Consider the following 27550-nt stretch of genomic DNA (forward strand, 5'->3'; position numbering starts at 1 on the left):
TAGATGTGTACTGTCCTATATGGTAGCCACAAGTTACATGTGCCTATATATAGTATTTTTTTGGTAACTTTATTGAGCTATCATTCACATACCATAAGATTCATCAATTAAGTATAAAATTCAATGGTTTTTATTCTATTCACAGAGTTGTGCAATCATTACTTTAATCAACTCTGGAACATTTTCATCACCCCAAAAAGAAAACTTTAACAGTCACACACCTCTTATTTCCCCCAAGTCTTCCCAGACCTAGGCAACCACTAAATCCACTTTCTACCTCTATAGATATGCCTACTCTGAACATTTCACATAAATGGAATTATACAATATGTAGACTGGCTTCTTTCACTTAACATAATGGTTTCAATGTTCATCTATGTTGTAACATGTATCAATATTTCACTCCTTTTAACTGCCATATAATATTCCACATTATGAATATACCACATTTTGTGGCCGTCTCCACTTTGACATTATTAATAATGCTATGAACATCTGTGTAAAAGTTTTTGTGAGGACCTATGTTTTCACTTTAGATATTTTAAAATTTTAAATTTAATTAAAATTAAATAAAATTTAAGTTCAGTTCCTCAGGTGCACATTTCAAGTGCTCAACGGCCATATGGTTACTGTATTGGACAGCACAGATATGAAATACTTCCATCATCACAGAAGGTTTGATTGGAAAGCACTGTTTTAGATTGTAAAACCTGGTGCCAGAAGTGCAGCACAGCTTAAATGTAGTTACAAATAATACAAACTGTGCTGTGCCAGCTCAGGGCTGGGTCTTTTAGGAACCACATCCTATATATATATAAACTAGTACAGTTCAAGGCTTTATTAGAAGAGTGTTGGAAGGTAAAAACAAAAGGTTAAAACTATCACAGTAGGTTCTTCACTTAATACATTTACTGAACACCTGCTATACACCAGCCTCTCTGCTGGAATGGGGAGACAGAGATGATGAGATGGTCCTGTCCATAGACAGCTCGAACACAAGTAAGGGTTTTACTCTTCAAGTTCTAACTCATTCTGACTCCCTGGCTGCAATCCAAGATGTAAAGTCAGGGGCTTTTAGTTTTCACCCATGGGAGAAGAAGGTAAAGTCACACATCAGAGCACTGGTAAGCATCACACGTGAAAAAGAAATAGCTTCTCCAAAGCTTACTGCACCTCAATCCCCCAAGGTATCAACAGGTTCAGGAATTCCCATATGTGCTTCTACCATGAGCAACTGAAAATTATAATTTTATAATGCAAACGTAAAATAAAAGACTTGGGATACTTACGTTTTGCCCATAGTTTGACTGCTCTTAGGGTGAGTCTGAAAGTTTCTTTATTTGGCACTAAATGCAAAATTTCATCAGTAACTCTACACCCTGAAAAACATAAAGCATTCATTTTTCATTATGCAACAAATTCCAGTTAATTCAAATGTCCTTCTAACTTTGACTCTCAAATGCTAAAAATATCAAAGATACTAAAATATGAGGCTTAATTTCTTTATGTACTTTAAATGTAGCTCTTATATAAGAGAAATCAGTTTGCTTACAAAGAATTAAAAAGCACATGGGTTATACAATCCAATATTAAAATAAGAGATGAGTCTGAATATCTTTTTAGCTTTTTTCCACCTTTGGCTTTACTGTTAATCAAATGCCTCCAACTTATAAAACTGTTATTGCTTTAATGCAAACCTTATCCACAAATACTGTGATTTACTGTTGCACTCTGGAAATACAGCAAAATGCAATGATTAAGTTAAACAAAATATTGGGTTGGCCAAAAAATTCATTTGGGTTTTTCCATAGCAGCTTATGGAAAAACCTGAATGAACTTTTTGGCCAATCCAATACAAACCAGTGGTTCTCAAAGTGTGGTCAGTGGACTGCTGGGAATCTATTAGGTCAAATCTATTTCTATAATATTAATGCTTTCTTTGCCTGTTTCACTGTGTTAACATTTGCACTCATGGTGCCAAACCAGTGGTGGGTAAAACTGCTGGTATCTTAGCAGTGAATCAAAGCCATGGCAACAAACTGAAATAGTAGACAATATTATCTTCACCACAAATTTGCAGTTAGAAAACAGGAAAGGAACGTGTGTGATGTTTGAACATTTTCAAGGTAAGCTGAACTATCTGTTTTTTTTCAAGGAACACCAGTTTTACTTGAAAGAATGATTGACAAGACAACTACAGTTATTCATACTTGGGTATTTAGCAGACAGTTCCTAAAAAATGAACAAAGTGAGCTCCTCACTTCTAGGAAAACAAATGACAAAATTTGTTACCAATAATAAAACTTGAAGTTTCAAGTAAAAATTAGAATTTTGGACAACTGGTATCTGCTAGTGTGAGCTTGACAGCTTTCCAAGACTTAGACTTTTCTAATGAGATTGGTGGTGACATTAATGAATGTGATTTTTTTAAAAATTATTTTATAATGAAATGTGTGTTAACATTTAGACGATCCAAATAACTTTGTGAGCCAGTATTTTCTAAATGACTAAGGCATGATAGGACAAAATCAGGCATGGGTAAAAGATCCATTCAAAGAATAAGACAGACCAACAGATTTTAATGCAACAGAGTACAAAAAGTTAACTGATACAGTTTTAGGTCTGATATTCTAATTAACACTTTAAAAAGATCACTTTTATTCAGCAAAAAAGGGAACAAACTATTGATATATGCTACAAACATGGATAAACCTCACAAACATTATGCTAAGTGAAAGAAGCCAGACACAAAAGACCACATATTACGTGACCCCATTTGTATGAAATGGCAAATCTATAGAGATAGAAAGTAGATTAGTGGTTGCCTGGGATTGGAGGTTAGAAAAAGGAATGATTGCAAATGGGTATGAGGGATCGTTTGAGAATGACGAAAATGTTCTAAAATCGGATTGTGGTGCACAACTCTGTGAATATACTAAGACTACTGAATTGTACACCTAAAAAGGATGGATTTTATGGTATGCAATTACTCCTCAATAAAGCTGTTGAAAAGAAAAAGGAAATTGGGCCTCCCTGGTGGTCCAGTGGTTAAGAATCCACCTGCCAACGCAGGGGACATGGGTTTGAGCCCTGGTCCGGGAAGATCCCACATGCCGCAGAGCAACTAAGCCTGTGCGCCACAGCTACTGAGCCTGTGCTCTAGAGCCTGTGAGCCACAACTACTGAACCCGCGTGCCACAACTACTGAAGCCCATGCGCCTAGAGCCCATGCTCTGCAACAAGAGAAGCCACCACAATAAGAAGCCCGTGCACCGCAATGAAGAGTAGCCCCCGCTCGCCGCAACCAGAGAAAAGCCCGCGCGCAGCAATGTAGACCCAACACAGCAAAAAATAAATAAAATTTTAAAAGAAAAATAAATAAATAAATAAAAAGAGGCTTCCACCAGAAAGAAGATTATTTAAAAAAAAAAAAAAAGGAAATTGTCATCAGTCAAGTTTTGGTGTAGTATTAAAGAATATCCACAATTATCAGAAAAGGCTATGAAAATACTTCCTTTTCCAATTACATATCTTTAAGAGGCCAGATTTCTTCCTATACTTCAATCAAAACAAAATTTTACAAGAGATTGACTGCAAAAGCAGATATGAGAATCTAGCTGTGTTCTATTAAGTCAAATATTAAACAGTTGCAAAAATGCAAAAAAATAAAAAAGCCATTCTCACACAAAAATATATTTATATTCACTTATAATGGGTTTACTATTGTTATTTTAAAATGAACTAATAATTAAACACCTTAAAAATTTCTCAGTTTTTATTTCTAATATGATAAATTGATAAATATAACTCACATAAACAGAAGATCTTGGGGGGGGTGGTCCTCAAAAAATGTTGAGAGTATAAAAGGGTCCTGAGACCAGTAAGTTTGAGGACCACTGCTATAAACATAAACATTTCAAGTAAATTTGTGTTTTAAGATGCTTAAATGTGATCAGATTACTTGTATAAAGAAAATTACATCATTTTTAACTGAGTTTGTCTAATTCTTAAAACGTCTATTAATAGTTTTGCAAAAAGATCTCTATTCATCTAATTGTTTTCAAGTAGGTATCTGAGATTTCTCTTTAGAAGCTTACCATTTAGGCTGCGAATACACCTTATATCAAGGCTTCTCAGTCGAGAGTCGTCTCTTAGATCTAAATTATCTGATATGGTTTGTATTGACAGTCTTGCAAAAACTAGATCAATCTTTGGAAAGATGGAAAAAAAAAAGAGAGAGAGAGAGAGAGAGAAATATTACTTTTTCTCCTTTTAGTCCATTCTCCCCCCTTCCCACCTCAAAAATGTAAAAAGTTCTAATTATTAGTTTGGGAAGTTCTACCAAAACTTCCAAAGGCCTATGCAGGTAATATCACATTGGAAAATCACTGCAAAGTTTTGGGAGAATAATTTTCAAATTAAGAGTAAGCATTTTAATTTTGCCAATCATTAAAAAAAATCAAAACCTTGTAAGTGAATTTCTAGATAAGATGACAGATCCAACACATTTACATTCACTCCCTCTTGAAACCCCACTAAAATACCAGCAAAATTTTGTTTTGTTTTTTTGTTTTAGTTTTATTTTGTTTTTAAAGGCATAACCCACTAAGTCAAAGAGAACAGAAGGAGACAACGGTAAAAACCATGAAATCTGGAAAGCAGATGGGACAAATGGTAACAGACTCAGCAGATCTAAGGAAGCAGAGATAAAACATATTATATCTGGGAAATAAGGACAGGAGGCTGTAAATAAGTTCTTAAATAAAAAGGAACATTTAGAGAATAAAAAAGTATTCTTAGAAATTAAAAATATGATGGCAGGGCTTCCCTGGTGGCGCAGTGGTTGAGAGTCCACCTGCCGATGCAGGGGACACGGGTTCGTGCCCCGGTCCGGGAAGATCCCACATGCCATGGAGCGGCTGGGCCCGTGAGCCATGGCCACTAAGTCTGCGCGTCCGGAGCCTGTGCTCCGCAACGGGAGAGGCCACAACAGTGAGAGGCCCACGTACCGCAAAGATAAATAAATAAATTTAAAAAAATTAATTAAAAAAAATATGATGGCAGAAATGGAAAACAAGAGAACATTTAGAAGATGAGAAAACCCCCAAAAAGCAGAACAAAAATATGAAGATGTAGTTATAAGTGGGAAGGAAGAAGTAAAAAAAAAAAAAAAAAAAACCAAAAAAACACGGCAGTCCTGGGGGTCCAACATACAAATGTTAGGAGTTCCAGAAAGAGACAGAAAACAAAGGCGGGCAACACAACTGAATTCAATACAATTTCCAAGAACTGAAGGACAGGTATTTCCAAACTGAAAGAACTACTTGAGTGCCTTAGCACATTTGGTTGAAAAGACACATACCAAAACAAAGTGTATTACCAAAAATTTTACAACTATGAAGACCAGGGAAAAAAGAAGAAAAGAAAATCACACAAGTGGCCAAAAAGGCAAAATAGGTCACATAAAAACCATGAGTAACCAAATTGGCCTCACACTCCTCAACAGAGTGTGGAAGCTAGAAGACAATGAAGCAAGGCCTTCAAAATTCTGAGAAACATTATTTCCCACCTAGAAGTCTATGCTTAGCCAAACTATCAATTTGGTGTGAGAACAAAATAAAGATATTTGTAAACATTCAAGATCTCAAAAATATGTGCTCTTTTTCAGGAAGCTGGTGGATGAGTGCCACTAAAATGAAAGTAAGTCAAGAAAGAAGAAAACTCAAGAGAGAAGCAAAAGGAAATCCCAGGATGAGAGAAGAAAGATGTCAGAATGACAGCTGTATTATCAGTCATGGAGAACAATCAGTGTGGATTAGAAGAAGTGAGAAGAATCAGTGAGATATTTTTTCAAGACGATAATGACAGGACACCTGAGAAATCCAAATCTATTTAGCGGAGATTTAGACAACTAGGAGAGACTGAATTTGAATTAGTCAAAGTATAAACATCAAGCAAATAAAACACAAAACATTAACTCCCAAGAAAACAAAAGACACACAGCAAAGAATGGTAACCTAGTACGTTTTGTGCTCAGTTTTGAACATTATTTATAAGACCGTAATAATATAAACACTGAATACTGCTCCAACTAAAACTATAATAATATAATTATTTTAGGAGATTATGGGAATGAGAAGGATGTGTATAAACATCTTGGGGGTAGGGATGGAGGCTGGTTCCTTTTCCATGGTGAGGAAGGACTCACCATGACTAGAGTATTTGATTCCTTAAAATTTGTGCCTATATAAGTCTGATTTTTAAACTATAAAACAAACAAACAAACCCATATAGGTTAAATAATTCAATTATAAAGTCAGAAAAATATTTAACACTTACTTCAATTCCATCAAATTCAAATTTTATAACAGGCACAAAGGCATCTTCTACAGCCTACAATAAAAGAAAACAATTATAACAAATAAGGTGTAATCCTTTATCCTTCCCAAATGCCAGTAACATGAATACTTTTTCTCCCAATTTTTATTTTAACTCAGTAGGAAAACTGAAAATTTTCTTAGTTTCTCATTCTACCTAAGCAAGCACTTCTACTTTGTGACTGTGTTGTTTAAGATACGCAAAATGTCCATGACAGTAGTTACCTAACATATTATCCTTCTAAAAATATTCATCAGAAACTGGCAGGCAGAACTGCTATCATCTGGGTATTTACTATTTGTTGAACTTAGCTGAAAACTGATTATTTACAAAAAGCACTAGTGTTAGATATTAAAATATCAGATCCCATGACTAATCTATCAAAAAAAATCTATATCACTTGGATTTAGTAGAAACGTTTCTCTGAGCCTTCTTTAATCCCCCAACCTAACAATTTTTTTTTCTTTTTTGTAAATTTTTTGGCCCCACTGCCATGTGTGGATCTTAGTTCTCCGACCAGGGATGAAACCCTCGCCCCCTGCACTGGTAGCTTGGCGTCCTAATCACTGGACCACCAGGGAATTCCCCAACCTAACAAATTCTTAACCTCCTTCTCCATTCCCAGACACCCAAATAACACAAATCCTCTGAGCTTCGCCTTATCCAAGCACTTGAGATTGCATTAAAACTACCTGTTTGCTTAGTACCCCCAGTCCCTCCCTCACATAAACTATCTTGTTCGCTCTTGTATTTGTGGGACTAAGGCCAGTATCTGATGAATCATTGGTGCTGAAATTTTATTTGCTGAATGAATGGCTAGATATACACACATAAAGAGTTACTAGTTGAACCTTATACATAATGAGCCATTTGCTGTGCACCAACCATTTATCAGATATTATAGTAAATGATTTATGTAAATTATCTCATCAATCCTCCAAAAAACTTTATAAGAATGTTATCACTAGATCTTCATTTGATAGCTAAGGAAACTGAGACTCAGAGAGAATAGGTAACTTGACCAAAATCCACAAGCTAATATGTGGTAGATTCTAGATTCAACACAGGTGTGTATAACTAAAAAGCCCATGTTTTTAGTCATTACTGTTATTTTAACAAGATACAGCAACTTCTTAAGAAATACATCAACCATCATAAGCCCTAGCTTTTGCAGTTATCTGTTAACAAATTCAAAATATTAAATACGAGAGGATACTTACTCTTAAGTTTCTAATGCCATCTTGATGTTTCAATTTTTCAAAAAAAGACTGAAAAAAATCAGATCTCTCCACATGTCTTGGAGCAACACAAAGTGCATCAATGTCAGCTCCTGCAAATCAAAGTATTTATTATCAAGAACAGTATATTGAATATGTATTACATTTTTGTATACACAAACATATGTACAGAAGAAACTACGTAAGATGAGTATAGGAAATAATATAGTACTCTAGTAGTGAGATAATGGGAATTTTTTCCTCTGTATTTTCTGATTATGAACAACAAATAAGTTTGTTATTGCAAGTTCTTACCAGTAAAACATAGAAAAGCAATTACCTTTGGTGTGTACTCCAAGCCTATAGGAGCCAAAGGTGAAAATTTTTCCACCAACAGTAGCCACAACAGAAGGTGGGAGATTCTAAAATAAAATAAAAAAATTTTTAAGGCATTCAATTGTTCAAATTATTTAGCATTAAAATTGTCTAAATGCTCTAATACATGTTGACAAGGATGTGAAGAAAAGGGAACCTTTGTAGACTATTGATGGGAATGTATATTGGTGCAACCACTGTAGAAAACAGTAGTAAGGTTCCTAAAAAAACACTAAAAACAGAACTACCAGGGACTTCCCTGGTGGTGCAGTGGTTAAGACTCCACATTCCCAATGCAGGGGGCCTGGGTTTGATCCCTGGTCGGGGAACTAGATTCCACATGCATGCCGCAACTAAGAGTTTGCATGACGCAACTAAGGAGCCCATGCGTCGCAACTAAGGAGCCAGCAAGCCACAATTAAGGAGCCTTTGAGCCGCAGCTAAGGAGCCCACCTGCCGCAACTAAGACCCGGCACAACCAAATAATAAATAATTAAAAAAAAAAAAAGAACTACCACATGATCCAGCAATTACACTCCTGGGTATATATCCAAAGAAAATGAAAACATTAATTTGAAAAGAGATATGCACCCTAATGTTCATAGCAGCATTATTTACAATAGCCAAGACACGGAAGCAAACTAAGTGTCCATCAACAGATGAATGGATAAAGATGCAGTATATATACAGAATGGAATATCAGCCATAAAAAAGAATAAAATTTTGCCGTTTGCAACAACGTGGATGGACTTCGAGGGTATTATGCTTAGTGAAATAAGTCAGACAGAGAAAGACAAACACTGTATGATATCACTGACATGTAGAATCTAAAAAATAAAACAAACTAGTGAATATAACAAAAAAGAAACAGACTCACAAATACAGAGAACTAACTAGTGGTCACTAGTGGGGAGAGGGAAAGGGAGAGGGACATGATAGGGGTAGGGAATTAAGAGGTACAAACTACTATGTGTAAAATAAATAAGCTACAAGGATACACTGTATAGCACAGGGAATATAGCCAATATTTTATAATAACTATAAGTGGAGTATATAACCTTTAAAAATTGAGAATCACTATGTTGTACACCTGAAATTTATATAATATTGTAAATAAACTATACCTCAATTTTAAAAAATTGCCTAAATGCTACTGATATGTACTACATTTGTCAAGTTTGGTGACCTGACATTTGTAAAAGTACTTCAGAGCTTTTTTGATTGCAGCTGAAGTAATGAAGGTATTTCCAGAGGAAAGACAAGACAAATTTGTGTCCAGTATACATGCACACATCTCTATCTTAAGAAAAACATTTTTTATCACTTGACCCTACCTGTCCCCCCAAATTACCTGATTTGGCTCCATCACTTAAAAGTCACCAAGGAACTTGGAACTACCAAATTAATGCACTTTCAGCTCTCTACAGTTATCATACTCTTGACTAATACTATCTCCCCTTTAGTTTTTGTGAAAGATATGCTTAACTTATTGATTCTAGCTCTGTAATATTTCTGCCAGAAAGTGGGGTAATTCTTGACATGATCTCCTTATGAGACCTAATCTAACAACTTTAATTAACATATTTTTGGTTGTACCAGAATTACAATGCTACTTTTCACCTCTCTCTAGAGCCAATTCTAACTGCCCATCAGATATTTTCACTCAGACTTTCTGATCCACTTCAGTATACATGCCTGAAACCTAGCAAAAAATTCTTCCTATGATAAACCAGGTATACCTCCTGATTTCTCTATTTTTGTTCCTTATTTTCCTTACTGCCCATACCTATAAGTCATTATTATTCTTCCTGGCTTACCAATTCTTAGGTTATATCCCTCACATGTCACTTCCTCCCTACCCACTCCCATTCTGTGCTATTTGACAGTATCATAAGTTACCCTCTTGCCATTAGTCTTTATTTCTTACTCCATTTTGTTAAAAATTCACTGGCTGGTGTTCTTAAATTAACTCTATTACATAACTCTTCTGCTCAAAACTTGCCAATGCATTCTTCTACGGATTCTGATCCTTGGATCCCAAGGACATCCACAGTATGCTCTTAAGGATCTTTCTTGCCTTGTCTCCTAATATTCCCTTCTGAAGCTCCAACTGCCAACACGTTACATAACCTAGTCTCCTTTCCATTGCATTTGCCATTTTCCTTCTCTCAAATGCTTGCCATCCTCTCTGGGTATCTCAATACCATCTATTTTTCAAAGATCACTTCAAGTTCCACCTCCCTCATGAAGCTTTCTTTGATGATCCATCTTGTAACAAGCTCCTTTTTCCCCCTGTGCTCCTCTACTGTTATTATCTTTAACCACTTTTATACTACATTTATTGACTTTTTTTATTCTGTGTATGTTAGTTCCATCTCTTCAACTATATTTGAATTCCTTGAAGGTGAGAACTCTGTCTACTACTTCTATTTCCCCAAAATGCCCAGTCCAAGTTCCAGAGAGTAATATCTGCTAATGAACTTGACTAAAAGTATCTGCATAACAGGACATTATGTTTGTTATTTTCTGTTTAACGGACATGTTTCAAGAGTACCACAAATAATAGCTAGAAAGAGTTAATAAAATTATTGATGACTAACATGAATCAAAAGGATAGAGAAGCCCCTTTTAGTTTACCTTCCTACTTTGAAAAGCATGATTTCTTCTTGATTTATGAGAAAGTGATAAACTGAATCACAGAGTAAAGTATTTTCCCCACAAACCACAGTATTTAACTAAAATGATTTGACTTGGAGTTCTGGACTGTTTAAACTTTAAATATTCCAACTGTGTGTAGAATACTAAAATGATCTTTGATCTAACTCAAATCCTTCAGATATTTTTCAAACTAAAATATGCATAAATGAAAGGGAATTATAATGATATAAAAAAGACCAATCACCTTATCTATGCAAATAAAGATGTTAAAACCAATTAAAATTTTTAAAATGATTACATATTTTATTTTCTTTGCTTAAAAAATGCCAAACAGTGGCAAAGCCTCAAATTTTTAACAATGGTTTTATGCCTAGAAATTAAATGGAAACCAGCTACTGGTCTTTGCAGATGAAAGCACTGATGTGAATGAAATGAGAGAAAAAGCAATTTAAATAATTAAAAACAAAAAAACCTTTTGACCTTGGAACAGATTCTACTGGATTTTTCTTTTAGGTGCAAAAAACCACACAGTAAGAAAATTAGTTAGGTGTATCTCTCAATAAAGTAATCTAGCCTCTTTTGTGAATAGTTTAACACTTGACTTCCCTTGATGTATCCTAGAATATGGATGGGAGCAAAGACCTCAGCACAACCACATCAGCTGACATAAAGACCACACAAGAAGTCATAAAGCTTGATACTCTGATTTTAAAAGAATTCTAGCAAGTTGTGTATCTGGTTTGCATACCCATAGCAATTATGGGCTAACATTTATTCAATCCCTGAGCTCGGTCCTGAGGTTGCACAGGTGAATAAGGTTTATTTCTTAAGGAGTTGATCAGCTAGTAGCAGAGAAACAAGCATGATTTTTTTTTTTTTTTATTACTCATGACTAGCATTTCACCTGCTCAGAATTCAACCTAACTGAAAACCTCTACTATTGATAACCCTGCTGTGAGCTCAGAAATGAGCCAGATAGTCATTTGGCAGCAAAAGTAAACAGCGTAAAGACCATTTATTTAAACTCAATGATTGTAGATTAGCACAGTCCCTCATAACCTTATTCAGAGCCCATTTTTTAAAAGAACCAATTTTATATATGTATCATAAGTACAGAAGGAAATAATAAAAGTTGTAAAAGAAAGAATTCTAACAGGTGTTTATCTAATTTCTAAACTGATGCAGATTAGTGGGCAGAAAGGGATTTGACAGAGAGAGACACTACTGCTGTGAGCCATTAACTTTCAGCTGAATGCTGTTAAGAGATGGGAAAACTGTAAAAAAAAAAAAAAAAAAACCCTAAAATTTAAAATACAACAGTTTGAGCCACTTCGTGAAGGGGCAAATAGTATTACCCAGTTGAACATGCCCTACACCTCATTTTACTACAGCCAGTAAAATAATATTCATAGTGATGATTCCCTGACAAATGAGAATTCAATTATACTCAAAATACTCTAAGAAAGCAAGAAAAATGTAATCGATTTTAGAAGAAAAATAGTTAAGCTACCAGAGGGGGGAAAAAGTTGTGTAAGTATAAATTAGGGTTTGCAAACTCCTATGTCTCATGGGCCAGGCAGGAATGCAAATGACGAAAGTATACACATAAGAAACACAGAAACTGATAACTGACAGTTGCTGTGTCAGAGAGAGCAGGGAGTGATGGGGACCATGAAGCACTGAAGGGGAGGAGCCCAATTCCACTCAAGCCTCTTCCTGCCTTGCACAAAGGAAGGCCCAGTGCTGCCAGACCTGGTATTTCACAAGAAGTCTGAAATCTGGCTTTTAAAGTAAAATCTCAGTAGTTAAATTTTGATCTACTACATGTGAGTCAAGCAAGACATTTATGTGAACTCCAGTCAGACACTGGCTACCTCTGGGGTAAATCCTCACTTATTTAGGACTCAATATCTACACCAATTCATTTCCAAGTATACTAAAAAGTTTTAATGTATTTCTGATTATTCTCAACTCTGCATCTTACTACCAGGACATAATGAAACTATGAATTCAATTTAGTTTAGAGTCTTACCTTACTCTCACTGACCTCAGAAATCCATTCTTTTACTAAATTGTTCAGTTTACCAAGAACAACCAGCCTATAATAAAAAATAACATGCTTTAGATGAAAACAAACACACACCAAAAACAAACTATTTTAAAAAGTAATTAAACATATAGGCAGTACCTTTGTGTTGGTGCTAGAGTAAAAGCATATTATACACGTGCTAATGCTATCACATCTGTTGACACATGGCACATCTCTTTGGCATTCTTAGGTTCCTAAGAGTTCCAAAGAGACGATAAATGTGATTGATAGTATTTTGGTCTTTGAGCTATTTTCAAAATTCAAAAAGCCTAATAAAAAAATCAAAATTACCTTCAATAAAGCTGCAGAGGCCAACTGAACTGTCAACTTTCTTGGCCTTACTATGGAATAAAATCAATTCAGTGTGGTGATAATAGAGGTTAGCATTCTCTCACTGACAGTTATGAGTTTTTGGATAATAAAAACAGGTAAATAATTTATTGGCTAATTTTTATAAAATTTACTTAATAAAAGCAATTTGATATTAAAACAAACTTGCAACCAATGGCATATCCAAATCCAGATTTAAAAAAAAAAGGAAGAAAGATAGAGGAGTTTAGGCATCTCAAAGATAACACATGAAAAACTGAATTCCTGATCTGTCCGAACCTGCTTCTCCTTCAGCCTTCCCCAGGTAATGGAATCCCATCCTTCGAGATGCTGAGACCAAAAATCTTGGCATCGTCCTTGACCCCTCCCCTCCCACCCCCTCACATTCCACAGTCATTAAACCACCCTACTTTTAAAATACATCCAGAATTCTACTACTTCTTATCACTTCCACTGCCATCCCTAGTTCTGGCCACCATCATGTTTTTCCTTGGGTTATTATAATAGCCTCCTAACTAGTTTCCCTGCTTCTGCCTTTGACCCCCCTTCAGACTATGCTCGGTAAAGCAGCCGGAGTGACTATGTTAAACATGAGTAAATCATGTCAATCTTTTGCTCAAAACCCTAACAGCTTCCCATCTCACTCAGAGTAAAAGCCAAAACCGTTATAAATGGCTTTCAAGGTCCTAAGTGACCTTTCCTTCCAAGCTCCTTCCCACCTCATTTACTTTAAGCCCACATTTCCCTTCTTATTCACTCTGCTTCACATACCTAGGCTACCCTGCTGTCTATTTCTTAAATATACCAGGTACACTCCCACCTCAAGCCTTCTGCCTAGAATGCTCTTCCCTCATACCCACATAGCTCCTCTCTCACCTTTAAAATTTCCCTCAAATGTCAATGAGGCCTTCCCTGACAACCTCCTCTCCCAGCTTCATTCTTCTCAGCAGCACTTGTCAAGTGTAACACTGTATTTATTTTACTTACTTGGCTAATTGTTAGTTTCCTCCTCTAACCTTCAACTAAAATATAAACTCCAGGAGGGCCAAGTTTTCTCTTCATTTTGTCATTTTTATATCCCTAGGCAGGGACATAATTGGTACTTGATATATGTTCACAGAATTAATGATTAAAGAATGTACTATGAAATATTTTGCATTGTTAAGTGACATACCTGTGGTTCAATTCTTCCTCATCTTCAAATACTCCAAATGGTTTCATGGCATCAATTAATTTCTGTGTGTAAATATGATCAATTTCTTTTGGACATGCCAAGCTAATTGGAGAGGTGATTCCATAATGCTTTTGTTGACGCTGGCTGTCCAGCACGGTGTTTCTGTTCAAGAAAAATGAAACAGCAGAAAAAATTTAAAGTACCATATACTGATACATTAAATCTCTCAATCCACTCATTACTTTAGCTACCTTAAAAGTTTAGTAAGTACTAATGGTTGGAGCCCCGCTTTTTTTTTTTAACGAAAAAAGGATATTTTGTGCTTATGTTGATGAAGGACTATTCATACTGCCTCAAGCTTTCATGGTTAGGATGTCTTTTCAAGCCAAAAGCAGCCTGTGTTGGCATCAGGACAGCTGTACCAACACCACTCAGCTCAAATGCAAAGAGCCTGAATGGGAGCTGGGCCAGGGCCACCTCCACTACACACCCTGCAGACTTAAGTCAAGTACCATCTACAGTCAGTCTTTGAAAAGCAGTCAGCCACTTGAAAGAAAGCTCTAAGTAAAAACAATGCCCCCCCCCCCAAGAAACAAAAACATCCCATTAGCAGGTCCTAGTGAAATAGTCTAGCTTTTAAAAAGCAATCACAACTAGATTTGTTCCCAAAACATACATTAACATTCCTTGCTTGCATCAGAGTTTATAGTCCTAACATTCTGTCACTCTAGTTAATTGTTTTCTTCATTGTCTAAGTGAAGTCTATGACACCAGCTACCTTGGGCCCCACTTTCTTATCTATATGCTGAAAAAGTTGACTATCAAGGTCCCTACTAGCACTGAAATTCCAAATCCATTATTCTGAACCTCCCTCATCTAGACAGGAAAACAAGGCAAGCAACAGAATTCCACATTCCCTTCCACTCATCAATTCCACTTATAAGTAAACACCCTTGGAGCAAGTCTAGTACAAGTGTACAAGGAGACATGTACAAAAATGTTCACTGCCACACTGTAACATTAAAAAAAAAAAACTTAGAAATGACCTAAAATAATCACTAACAGGAAAAGGACTAAATTAGGGTGTATCCCTACAATGGAATACAATACAGTAGTACTAATTAATTAGAGCTGAAAATACTATCATGGACAAATCTCAAAGATATTATGTTGTACTAAAGAAGTTGTTGAATGACAAGTGTGATACTAGTTATATAAAGCTTAAAAACAAGTAAAACAATGCCGATTATGGACACATACATGTATAGTAATAGCATAAAAAACATGCAGCAATAAGCATCAAATTTGGAACTGTGGGGAACTCTGGAGAGGGAGGTGGATGGACCACTGAAGAAGGTAACAGAATCCTTCAGATGTATTCGGTATGCTTGTTTTCTTTTAAATAAAGATATGTGTGTACACACACACACACACACACACACACGCACACACACGCAAAGTTATGCTTTGGGAGAGATGGATGGTGGCTACACAAATGATGCTTATGTTATTCTCTGCATTTTTCTTTATGTTTAAATTATTTCCTAATAAACTAAAATGTAAGAAGCTACAACAAAATCTTGCCAAGCACGGACACTGTTTCTGACTTATCAAAGTATGAGCAGGAGGTATAGACCGGCAGATGTACTGTGGATAGGTGGGGAGACCAGGGAGACCATAGTCATTACGAAAGAGAAACCCATGGGCTGGGATAGGTCATTCACTCCAGGAGACGTGGAGACAGCCGGTCAGGAAGGGAGGAGGGGGAGGGAGGGGGATGGTATTTGCGCCAATGCAGACAGGAGCAGAGACCGGCTCAGACAGCGCTGGGGGCAGGAGAGTAACCGACAATTTCTCCCCACGGACACACGCGCCTCTCTTCCGACGCAACCTTGTCTGGGGGCGTCCTCAGAGGTAGGGCAGCCAGGGGCAGATGGGGACTCCTGCAGTCCCCGAGTCTGTGCAGCGGTGACCAGGTGAGCCGCCGGGTGTAGGGGAGGTGCCCTTGCCAAACGGCCGGGAGAGGGGAAGGAGACCATTGAGAGAGCTCAGGGCACGGCGCGAGGGGCAGGGAACAGAAACGGGTGCCAGGCCGGCCACCCCAGCCCACCCCGTTATGCCTCGCCCCCAACCGCCGGCCCCCACCACTTACGCAGACATCTCTTTCATCGCTTCCTGCGCCTCCCTCACCGGCGAGTCTTTCGCTCTGGAGTCCTGTTCTTGCTCTTCCCTTCTCCTCCTGTCCACTTTCCTCCGCTCGCTTGTAGCTCGCTTGCTCGCTCACTGTCTCACTTACTACGGCCGAGGCATCCAACCGAGTAGTGAAAACACCAGAAAACCGGCTCTATTTATGACAATACAGCGCGGCCGACGCCAATATGGCGCCTCTTCCCAGCCTGCCCCTCGCCCGCTGAGGACCCGCCCCTGAAGGCCTGGACCCGCCTTGACCCCGCCCCCTCTCCCTTTGGGTCCCTGGAGGCTCCGGTGGCCCCGCCCACAGAGGCGCCGGTTGCGGCTGCCGACACCGGTGCGAAGGAGCGTTTGGTCCCCTCCTTTGTCAGTGGGACTGTCAATCCAGACTAACTGCTTGGAAGGTAATTTGGAACATGTTTTCCTTGTTTCTCTTATTCTCTTATGAAAGCCTATATCATATATTTTTAAAAACTCCACAACCTTGCCCAGCGAATACTATTTTAACTCTTCCATTATACCACACTTTTAATTTAATCGGTTATAGTCATACATAATCTAATTAACCCACTCGTGGAGGAGATTATGTCGTGAAAAGGTCACACCCAGGAACGTGTGACTTTGCAGTTACCCCGGAGAGAAGCAAGCTTGTAAATTGGAAGCTAACTGTTCACCTCTAAGTACCGCCCCTGGTTCATGGCATTCTAGCAGTTAGGTAACGGAGGTTGATAGGAAGGCTGGCAGTTTGCAATAGGAGGATAAATACAAGGCTGAATCAAAATCGCACACTTTCAAATAGTGGAGATCATGTGCCATGTGAGTGTGAGGATGAAAACGGGAAAATGATGACAAATTTTAAAACGTTAAAGGGCAGAAACAATTTAAAACACTAAGTCGTTACAAGGAAAAGAATGTCAAGAAGATGCTTTTTCTTGGAACGTGACACAGTAGATAGAGAAGATAGAATCATAGAGAAGACAGAATTAATCATTCAAAAATATTTATTGATAATCTAATCTGTCCCAAGCACTGTGTGAGGCTCCAGTGATTTAATTGTGCATAAAACCAGATGTATATTCTTTAATTTTATGGAGTTTAGAGTTTAGTGAGGAAACAGTCAAATATAAGTGATATTCTTCTGTTGTAGAACTAAATCGCCTACTATGTGTCAGGCACAGGAGATACTTAATTCCCACTCTTGAGAATTCACAGTCTAGTGAAGGAGAACAAGCATATACAAAGATTAAAATATGGTATGGTCCGTGATAAGATGGGGTCAGGGCATTTAGGGAGGCCTAAAGCAGGCTGCCTAAACTTGAGGGCTGGGATGGTCAATAGTGGCTTCCTGGAACAGGGTATTCGCTGATGGAGGAGTTAGGGCAAATTGCGTACATCTGGCCCTGGGCCCTGGTAAAAGCACCTTCCTGTTCTCTTGGCACATGGGCCTCGAGGGTCCCTGCTGCCTCTAGGTTTTGTCTAGGGCTCATTGGAAGGGCTTGTGGTCTCAGCCCAGAAGCATCACAGGGCTAATTCTTCTCCCACCTCTCCCCATCTCCCCAACAGTTTAGGGAATCTTGCCAGACTGGGAGACAGAAAGTCTCCTTTCCTCAAGGTTTCTAACCAAGACATTTGTTACTAGTTGCATAGAGTTCTCTTCAGGGCTCAGCCTCGTTTCAAACCCCAAAGCCAGAAAGAGTTGCAGGTTGATTCTGTTACCTGCACAGGGCAGAGTCCTTAGCTCAGCGCCAGGAACATAGGATTCAATAAATCTAACTCTTATTTACATTGATTGCCATAACTCTTATCTCCTAATTTTTCTCTTTGTTTATGTATTTAATTTTGAAATATTTCTTTTCCTTCTTGCCTTTCTTTCTTTTCTCTTATAGAATGCTTTTGTTTTGCTTTTTTCTCTGTATACAATGCTTTGTTTGCTCTTACCTGCTGCAGGAATTTGGAAGAAAGGTAAACTCTGCTTTCAATTCTACTAGTTCAAGGAAATCCTAAAGTGTTTCAAAGACAGCTTTAAGCCTTTATTTATGTAATTATCAAAGTCAACATCAGAACAATACTTTTTAATTCTGTTTTACGTTGTTATTTGTAGTTTGCCTCATTTTTATTTGTTTCTCCCCATTTTCCCCATCTTTGTTAATCTACCTGGGATTGAATGCCAGTCCCCAACCCCCATTTCAATAAGGACACTTTCTTTCAAGGAAGAATATGTTTTCCTTTGTGTGTGTGGGGGGCGGTGGTCTACATTGTAGCTGTACTTTTTAAGCTAAAATTTTCCAATTACAAATGTAACCCATGGGACTTCCCTGGCGGTCCAGTGGTTAAGACTTGCCTTCCAATGCAGGGGGTGTGGGCTCAATCCCTGGTCAGTCGATCCCTGATCCCAATGCAGGAGGTGCTAAGATCCCATATGCCTCATGGTCAAAAAAACCAAAACATAAAACAGAAGCAATATTGTAACAAATTCAATAAAGACTTTAAAAATGGTCCACATCAAAAAAAACAAAACAAAAAAAACACAAATGTAACCCATGTTTGTAAAAAAAAAAAAAAAAAGAAAAAGAAAAGAAAGAGTGGAAATCTCTCCCTCCCTTCCATTCCTAACTCCATTTTTACTCCCCAGGGAACCATTATTAACAGCTGGGTATCTATCCTTCCAGAATGTTTTCGATATAACCCAAACCGCATATAAACATGTACCAGAGGTTTTGATTTTATTGTTTTTTAATTTTGAAAAATAAATAAAGGGGTCATACTGCACATGTTGTCCTGCTCCTTTTTTTTTTTTAACCAAAAAAATCATGAGCATCTTTCTATGTTAGTAAATGTTATGGACTGAATTGTGTCCCCAAAATTTCATATGTTGAAGTTCTATTTTCCAGCACCCAAGAATGTGACTATATTTGAAGAGTTTAAATAAGGTCATTAGTGTGGCCCCTACTCTAGTACGACTGATGTCCTTATAAGAAGAGGAAATTTGGACACAGATGGCACAGAGGAAAGGCCATGTGAAAGCACAGGAGAAGACTGCCATTTACAAGCCAAGGAGAGAGGCCTCAGAAGAAACCAACCCTGCTGACATGTCTCAGATTTCTAGCCTCCAGAACTGTGAGAAAATAAATCTTTGTTGTTTAAGCCTCCTACCTAGTCTGTGTTACTTTCTTATGGAAGCACTAGCAAACCAATATAGGAAGTACACACCTACTTTTTCACAGTAATATGGTATTCTTTGTCATAAATAATATGTAATATTTGTCAAAATATATTTAACCATTTCACTGGTTCATTTGTCTCAGATTTGTTTATATTATAAATAATGCTATAGTAAACATCCTTATACATATATCCTCTACACTTGTATCACTAGTCATTAATAGATTCTTAATGATGGAATTACTATGTCAAAGGGTATGTATATTTAAAAATAAAATTTATCAGACAGAGAAAGACAAATATGATATCGAAAACATATCACAGAATCTAAAACAATGATACAAATGGGACTTTCCTGGTGGTCCAGTGGCTAAGACTCTGCACTCTCAATGCAGGGGGCCGGGGTTCGATCCCTGGTTAGGAAACTAGATCCCCACCTGCCGCAACTAAAAGTTCACATGCCACAACTAAAGATCCCGCGTGCTGTAAGTAAGACTTGGCGCAGCCAAATAAATAAATAAATATTTTTAAAATAATAAAAAATGATAAAAATGAACTTACAAAACAGAAATAGACTCACAAACATAGAAAACAAACTTATGGTTACCAAAGGGGAAAGGGGGGAGGGGTAAATTAGGAGTTTGGGATTAGCAGATACAAATTACTGTATATAAAATAGATATTAAACAGCAAGGACCTACTATACAACACAGGGAACTATACTCAATTTAGAAATTTTCTAAATTTATATTTAGAAAATAATCTAAAAAAAGAATCTAATTTATACATATATGTATAACTGAATCACTTTGCTGTACACATGAAACTAACACAACATTGTAAATCAACTATATTTCAATAATAAATAAATAAATAAAATAAAATTTATATATTCCAAATTATCCCCTAAGAAGGTTATACCAATTTACACTCTAACCAACAATGTGTATGACATGGTCTATTTCCTTAAACCTTCACAAATGCTAGATATTAAAAATGCTTTCTATCCTTATTATGAAAATTATAAATGTGCAGAAAAGTAGAGAGAGTAGTAGAATAAAGCCATATACCTATCACTTAGATTTAATAATTACTTTAACATTTTGTCATATGTTTCACTTTTTTTAAATTGAAGTTTTTTTAAATATAGACATTGTGACTCCTAAATATTTCACTCCTAATATTTTTTTTCCTCCAGTTTTGTTGAGATATAATTGACAAATAGCACTCTGTAAGTTTAAGGTGTAGAGCATAATGATTTGATTTATTGGGTTGGCCAAAAATTTCGTCTTCTGTAACGTCTTATGGAAAAACTTGATCTTTTTGGCCAACCCAACACATACATCATGAAGTGATTATCACAGTAGGTTTAGTGACCATCTATCATCTCATATAGATACAAATTTAAAGAAATAGCAAAAATTTTTTTCTTTTGATGAGAACTCAGGATTTACTTTCTTATCTTTCATATATAACATACAGCAATGTTAATTGTATTTATCATGTTGTACATTACATCCCTAGTACTTAGTTGTCCTGTAACTGGAAGTTTGTACCTTTTGACTGTCCAATTCCCCCACCCCCACCTCACTCCTAAATGTTCTGATATGCATATCTAAATAAGAACACTTCCCTACAGAACCACAATAATATCAACACACCCAAGTTTCCCCCACTTGTCCCCAAAATGTCTTTGCAGTAAGTTTGTTCATATTAGAATCCAATCAAGAACTATGATTGCATTTGGTTGTTGGGTCTCTGAAGTGTACTTTAATCTAGAACAGACACTCCTTTTCCTATCCCTCCTTATCTCCCTCTTAAACCCTCCAGCTTTTTATTTTTCCTATGACACTGACTTGGAAAGACCAGGATAGTTGTTCCCCTAGAATGTCCTAATTTCTGGATTTTTCTGATTGTCATTTAACAATAACCCCCATATTTTTTATTATTGGAAGTTGACACTGATGTCTTAGTTAGATTCAGGTTAAACACTGCATCACATAATGGTGTAACTAGGAGTCACATAATGAAGCTCTGGTTATTCCATTGTTGGCGATATTAAGATTGACCACTGGGTTTATGTGGTGACAATCATCTTGGAACTAGCTAGTGATCTGTGAGGTGATACTTTTGGCACCAGGTGAATATCCAGCTCTCTATCAAACTTTTACCTAGTAGTTTTAGCATTCACTGATAATTCTTGACTTAATTATGTCCTTAGGGGTTGCAAATTGTGATTTTCAAATTTTGTCTACATTCATAGCTGGCATTTTTCTTGAAAGAAGTGCTTTTCCTCATCAACTAGGACTATTAGGTCACCCTGTGATACAATTACTATTGCAAATGAAAAATATTCCTGTCCCTTTCAGAGTAAGAACTTGGTGTAATGGTCACCTGCAAAGAAGTTTTTATTTATTTTCTTTGCTTGCCTGATTGTTTTATTATTCTTACTTTTTTTTTCTTTGAGTATCTTATGGACTCATGGTTTCTTGTATAGTCAGTGTTTTTCAATCAATTACAGTCATTGTTCTTTTGATGCTAAAATTGTCCCAAATTTGGCCAATAGGTTCCTCTGTCAAGCTGATTCCTCTGTTAGTATTCAAAAAGAATTCTTTTAAATTAATATAATAGGTTGGAAAGTGGTATTCCTTTGTGATTTTAACTTGCATATTTCTGATCAGTGGTGAAAGTGATCATCTTTCATATTTTACCAGCCATTTGTATTGTATTTCTTTCGTGAGGCTTGCCTATTCATATTTTTTTGTCTTTTTTGGGGGGGTTATAAGTGTATTTACACCAATTATCAAGTCTCATCCCTACAAATGAAATGTTTTCAGTACTATTGCCAGTCTCTTCCAGCTGCAACTTCCCTATGCTTGAATTTTTTCTTTTGATCATCTCTTGCTCTAGAATGTGTCTTGAAATAGCTTATTCATAAAGGGGGTATGTGTTCTTAGTTCTGGCATATTTGAAAATGCCCTTCTATTTGATAATAACATTTCCTTGAAAGCTTGGTAACTGTTGCTTTATTGTTACCTGAAGGGTCTTGGACACTTGTAAAATTCTTATTTTTGAACATTAAAAATTCTCCCTAAATAGGCCTTTGTATGACAGTCTTTTCCTAAAATATGTCTGGAATAAAATAAACATTCAAAAACTTTTCTGAATCTTTTTAAAAGATTAGGTAAAATTTATTTCTACTTTAAAATTTATTATCGCTTCTGTTTATCAATCAGCTTTTTTTTTTTTTTTCGGTTCATTCAGGTAAATAGGGTTTCACCTTGAGAGAGTTTTAAAATGTTAGTACAAGTAATTCAGGAAAAACTCTTTAAAAATTAATATTTTAGCTTTTTAAGATATACTGGGCTGTTTACTTGTCTGTAGGACAAGTAGGGGCCATATCTGTCTTGCTCACCTGCTCATCCTCAGAACTTAGCACAGGTGTTCAATAAATATTTGTCAAATTAATTTATTTCAAGTATTATTCTTTCTTATATCTTTCTTCATCTCATCGTATCTTCATCTTTTTGCCCCAATTGATAGGCTATCTCCATTTTGCCTTCTCCCTGTAACTTAATATTCTGATGTGTCTGAATGTAATACAAGTACTCAATAAAAGTTTTCCGTCTTTGAACAATCTTCCATTAAATCTAAGTACTTCCTTTACCTAGCAGATTGTTGTAGCACGGTACTGTTTACACTGGCCATTAGCAGGTTATTACTAACACTCTTTGAAAAATGAATAGAAGAGTATGATCATCCCAAAATGACCTTGGGAGCTAGTACTGAGGTTGCCCACATATCATGCCAGAAAGGACTAGGGTCTCCCCTTCTGCCAGCAGGATGGGCTATGCCCAAACTTAGCTTCCTAGGATAGATTTCTACCCCTAACAGAAGGGGCTACAACTTCTCTTTTTTTTTTTAAACCTTAACTATTTTATTTATTTGGCTGTGTTGGGTCTTCACTGCTGCATGTGGGCTTTCTCTAGTTGCGGCAAGCGGGGGCTACTCTTCGTTGTGGTGCGTGGGCTTCTCATTGTGGTGGCTTCTCTTGTTGTGGAGCATGTCCTCTAGGCATGTGGGCTTCAGTAGTTGTGGCATGTGGGCTTCAGTAGTTGTGGCATGCGGGCTCAGTAGTTGTGGCTCTTGGGCTCTAGAGCACAGGTTCAGTAGTTGTGGCACATGGGCTTAGTGGCCCCATGGCTTGTGGGCTCTTCCCGGACCAGGGCTCAAACCCATGTCTCCTGCATTGGCAGTCGGATTCTTAACCACTGCGCCACCAGGGAAGTCCCGGGCTGCAACTTCTTAAGGGCCCCTGAGATCCCCAGGTATTGGGCAGCTGGCACCTAAACTCAGTCACGCTGGCTCTAGTCTCTGTTTCCACATTCTGACAAGGCTGCCCTTTCACAATTTTACTCTAAGAAAGTATCATCTCAAGGGACATGTCCCTCTCCTGGAATACACACAGCACCTAGCCATAGCATCCCTCTCTCTAGGATAATGGGAAGACCTGAGACCATGCCATCTTCTCTTCCTGACCCTTGGCTTGTAAGTTTCCCCATTAAAGAGTGTTCCTTAACTCAAGCTGAATGACCATGTGGAATTCACCTCAAGCCCTGTTGCATGATAGGTGGCAACCATGTTGGTGGCAACCTCCCTACTTTGAACAACAAAACTCCCTACTTTGAACAACAAAAATAAAATATATGGTTGAATTTGTTCTCCACGGATTCATGTCCAATATTGCTCAGTTGACTTTGAACAAATAGGAGTTGGATACTGTCAGAAATTGATATAGGTTCTGATTGTTTGTGCCCCTCACTCTCCAATTCAAAGGTTAGAACTAGGGTGGAGTCCTCATGATGGGATTAGTACCCTTAGAAAAAGAAACAGGAAGAAGCTTGCTTTCTCTCTTTGCTTTCTGCTTTATGAGGATACAATGAGAAGATTGACATCTGCAAGCTAGTAAGAGTGCCCTCACCAGACACCAAATCTGCTGGTACCCCGATCCTGAACTTCCCAGCCCCCAGGACAGTGAGAAAAAAATTTCTGCGGTTTAAGACACCAAACCTATGGTATCTTGTTATAACAGCCTGAACTAAGACAGGTCCCCAAGCAAAATTTTAATAGTAGGACATTAGATCCAGATGAAATAAAAAGGAAAAGAAGTGGGCAACAATGACATTTCAGATACGTAGTAATATTTTGTTATCGAATTGAATTGTGGGGGAGGACAGAGTGGAATGGGGGAGGTAGTCATAGTGAAACCACGTTTTTATCAATGTGTGTAGTGTCTCTGGGAAAAGGACCTTACTCTTTAAGGTTTTATGCTTGGATGACTAGTTTGTGCCTCACTGGGGCCTCAGCCTGTCACCAAGGATGTCAACGAGGGAGGGGCACCCAAGTGTTACAATTCCTAACAGGCCTCTCAACCTGCTTTTCTTCAGTTCTCTGTGACAGGGTGGTCTCTACCACTCCATGTTAGGGGTGTCAGAGGACGCCGTCTAGCATCTTTTGCTTACATCCATAATTTGTTGTCTCCTCAAAGAAAAAGGATTGCTTTCTGTTTTATTTTGCTACCCAGTTCATTCAGCACTGAATTTTAGTGCAAGCCCTCAGTGTTTCTACTGTGAAATTTCTATTGCTGATGCAGATATTTTGTTTGTACAATTAATTGCCTAAAAATATGAATTTGGTGCAAAGGAGGGACAAGGCAGGTGCCTATTCATTTTTCTTTATCTAGAATAATATGTAAAGTCCTGGACATGATTTAAGCAATTCAAGAGCCCATTGATTAGATGAGTTTGCCCCTGAGAGCAACTCCAATTCCAAGTATCTGAATTTCCTGGTTTGTGTTTGTGGGCCCCTGCATCTTCAAGTATTTTCTTGCATTAAAATCCTGCTAGCTTCATTGGAAGAGCCGTTGCTCTGGGCGCTTTGATGAGTCACACCAAGCAAGGCAGCAATCAACAGCTTTCCTGGGAGGCGTCTTAACTGCCTGAAGTTAGGGATCTCAGCAACCCTTCCCAGCTCTTTCTTCTCTACACATTCGGAAGGGCAGAAAAAGCCTTTACACCAATTTAAAAACTTTTCCCCAGAGCTCGGGGGATTAACATATAAACTTAGTGGACAGGGCAGGTAGGTTCCCTGTTCCCCTCCAAACTGAAGCCAAGATTAATTACGGTATTCACCTGTTCCCGAAACAGGCTGGGTAATGGATCCCGGCTGTGCGCTCCCGGAAGCAGCACTAATCCGGCAGTTCTCCGTGGACTCGCTGGCTTTGATCAGCTCATTCCCTCTCAGCAGGCCAGCACGGTAGCTGCAGGACACAAGTGTTTAGTTTACAATCATGTTAATTTTACTTTTTGTTTGTCTTTAGCAGTTGGAGATTAATGAGTAAAAGGGTGCTTAAATTTTCAACCAGGCTTCTTCTAATAGCTTGGTCGCATTGTTGCTGGCAGTTTTATTACTTTGATTTCCTGAATCAATCAGGTATACGGTTTCCTTGTCCAATCTCGGTTATGGTACAGGAAAAGACAGTCCTACCAGGAATTGTTGCTGCCGCTTTGGATTCCACAAAAGGCGATTATGAAAATAGCACCTTTTGTAATGACTTTTCATAGGATTCCATTGCTGAATGCATCCCTGGCATTTTTAACAAACCCAAGTATTTTACAAAGTATGTTACTATACTCATTTTTTTCATAGCTAAGGGATCAAATGAGCCTTTATCTGATGGGATGGTGAAAATTAACTCTGAACTGAATTTGGAGTAAATTCTTTAGAAGAGGAGGTTGGGGAGTTCCCTGGTGGCCTACTGGTTAGGATTCCAGGCTTGCACTGCTGTGGCCTGGGTTCAGTCCCCGCTTGGGGAACTGAGATCCCGCAAGACACGCAGCGCAGAAAAACAACAACAACAAAAAAAATTGAAGAGGAGGTCGTTGCTACTATAGCTCTGAATTCTGTCTTTTGAACTGAGGAAAACAAACTCCATTCCATTGCAGGTTTTCTTCAATGTGTGCTTCCTGGCGTGTATATAAACAAGCAAGGTCTGGATGATTCTCTCTCAAAGAAGCTTCATATCAAAGAAATCTCCCTCGGGTCTAATACATTGTAATGGAGATTTTGTACACACAGTGCCACTGAGTATTGTTCTTGGCAGTAAGGAACAAGGATAACTTTGCTTTAACATAGCGATGATTTTTCTTCTTTTTTTTTCCTATATTCTTTTATTTGAAACTGAAAAATAATGCATTTATGAATTGTCTGTAACAAAAATTAGAAATATTTAAAAATATATACAAAAGAAACTAAGGAAAAAATCAAACCTATTGATTTTGTTATTAAAATTATTTCTGATCTTATATTTTTTTTACTTAATATGACCATTTATGAAAAAGGTGCTTTAAAGTCTAATACAATGTATTTCTAATGTACTTGCTTTAAATAATTTAATGATATTTTGTTTGGATATATGTTTATAACATATTCTCTTGGTATATTACATGCCTAGTGCTTAAAATGGTGTCTGGTATATATTAGGTGTCTATATATTTTTACTGAATATATGAATAAATGGGTGAGATATCCAGAAATTATCTATTTCTAAATCTTAAAATATATTGGGTTTCTTTTGTATTCTCTTTTTTTTTTTGCGGTACGCGGGCCTCTCACTGTTGTGGCCTCTCCCGCTGCGGAGCACAGGCTCTGGACGCACAGGCTCAGCGGCCATGGCTCACGGGCCCAGCCACTCCGCGGCATGTGGGATCTTCCTGGACCGGGACACGAGCCCGCGTCCCCTGCACTGGCAGGCAGACTCTCAACCACTGCGCCACCAGGGAAGCCCTGCAGTCTCTTCTATTTGGAGATTTGTTTAGAAGATTTTGACCTGAGGGAAAAATATGGGGCTAGGTATTCCGAAGGGCACGTGGGTTCAACTCTTCCACAGTCCCTTAGTTAAAAACTTTGCCAACTCAA

General features: G+C 37.6%; 1 protein-coding gene across 4 annotated transcripts in view; it reads right to left on the reverse strand.

Annotated features, from left to right (window-relative positions):
- The window catches only part of PAPOLG (poly(A) polymerase gamma), a gene marked incomplete at its 3' end in the record, with an annotated part of 71679 nt that overhangs the window by 15232 nt on the left and 28897 nt on the right, over positions 1-27550 (reverse strand). For 2 of the 4 annotated variants that reach the window (XM_079941634.1, XM_079941637.1), the window contains 7 exons: positions 14222-14383; positions 12661-12727; positions 7936-8017; positions 7599-7708; positions 6340-6393; positions 4098-4209; positions 1290-1379 (listed from right to left, as the gene is read on the reverse strand). In XM_079941634.1, the coding sequence (XP_079797760.1) occupies positions 1290-1379; positions 4098-4209; positions 6340-6393; positions 7599-7708; positions 7936-8017; positions 12661-12727; positions 14222-14383 (677 nt within the window). Of the gene's footprint in view, positions 1-1289; positions 1380-4097; positions 4210-6339; positions 6394-7598; positions 7709-7935; positions 8018-12660; positions 12728-14221; positions 14384-16373; positions 16857-27550 lie in introns of those variants that run through there. The other 2 variants (XM_079941636.1, XM_079941635.1) reach the window with 2 other exon arrangements.

Source organism: Stenella coeruleoalba, assembly GCF_951394435.1.
Source record: "Stenella coeruleoalba genome assembly, chromosome: 13".
NCBI classification, from domain to species: Eukaryota; Metazoa; Chordata; class Mammalia; order Artiodactyla; family Delphinidae; genus Stenella; species Stenella coeruleoalba.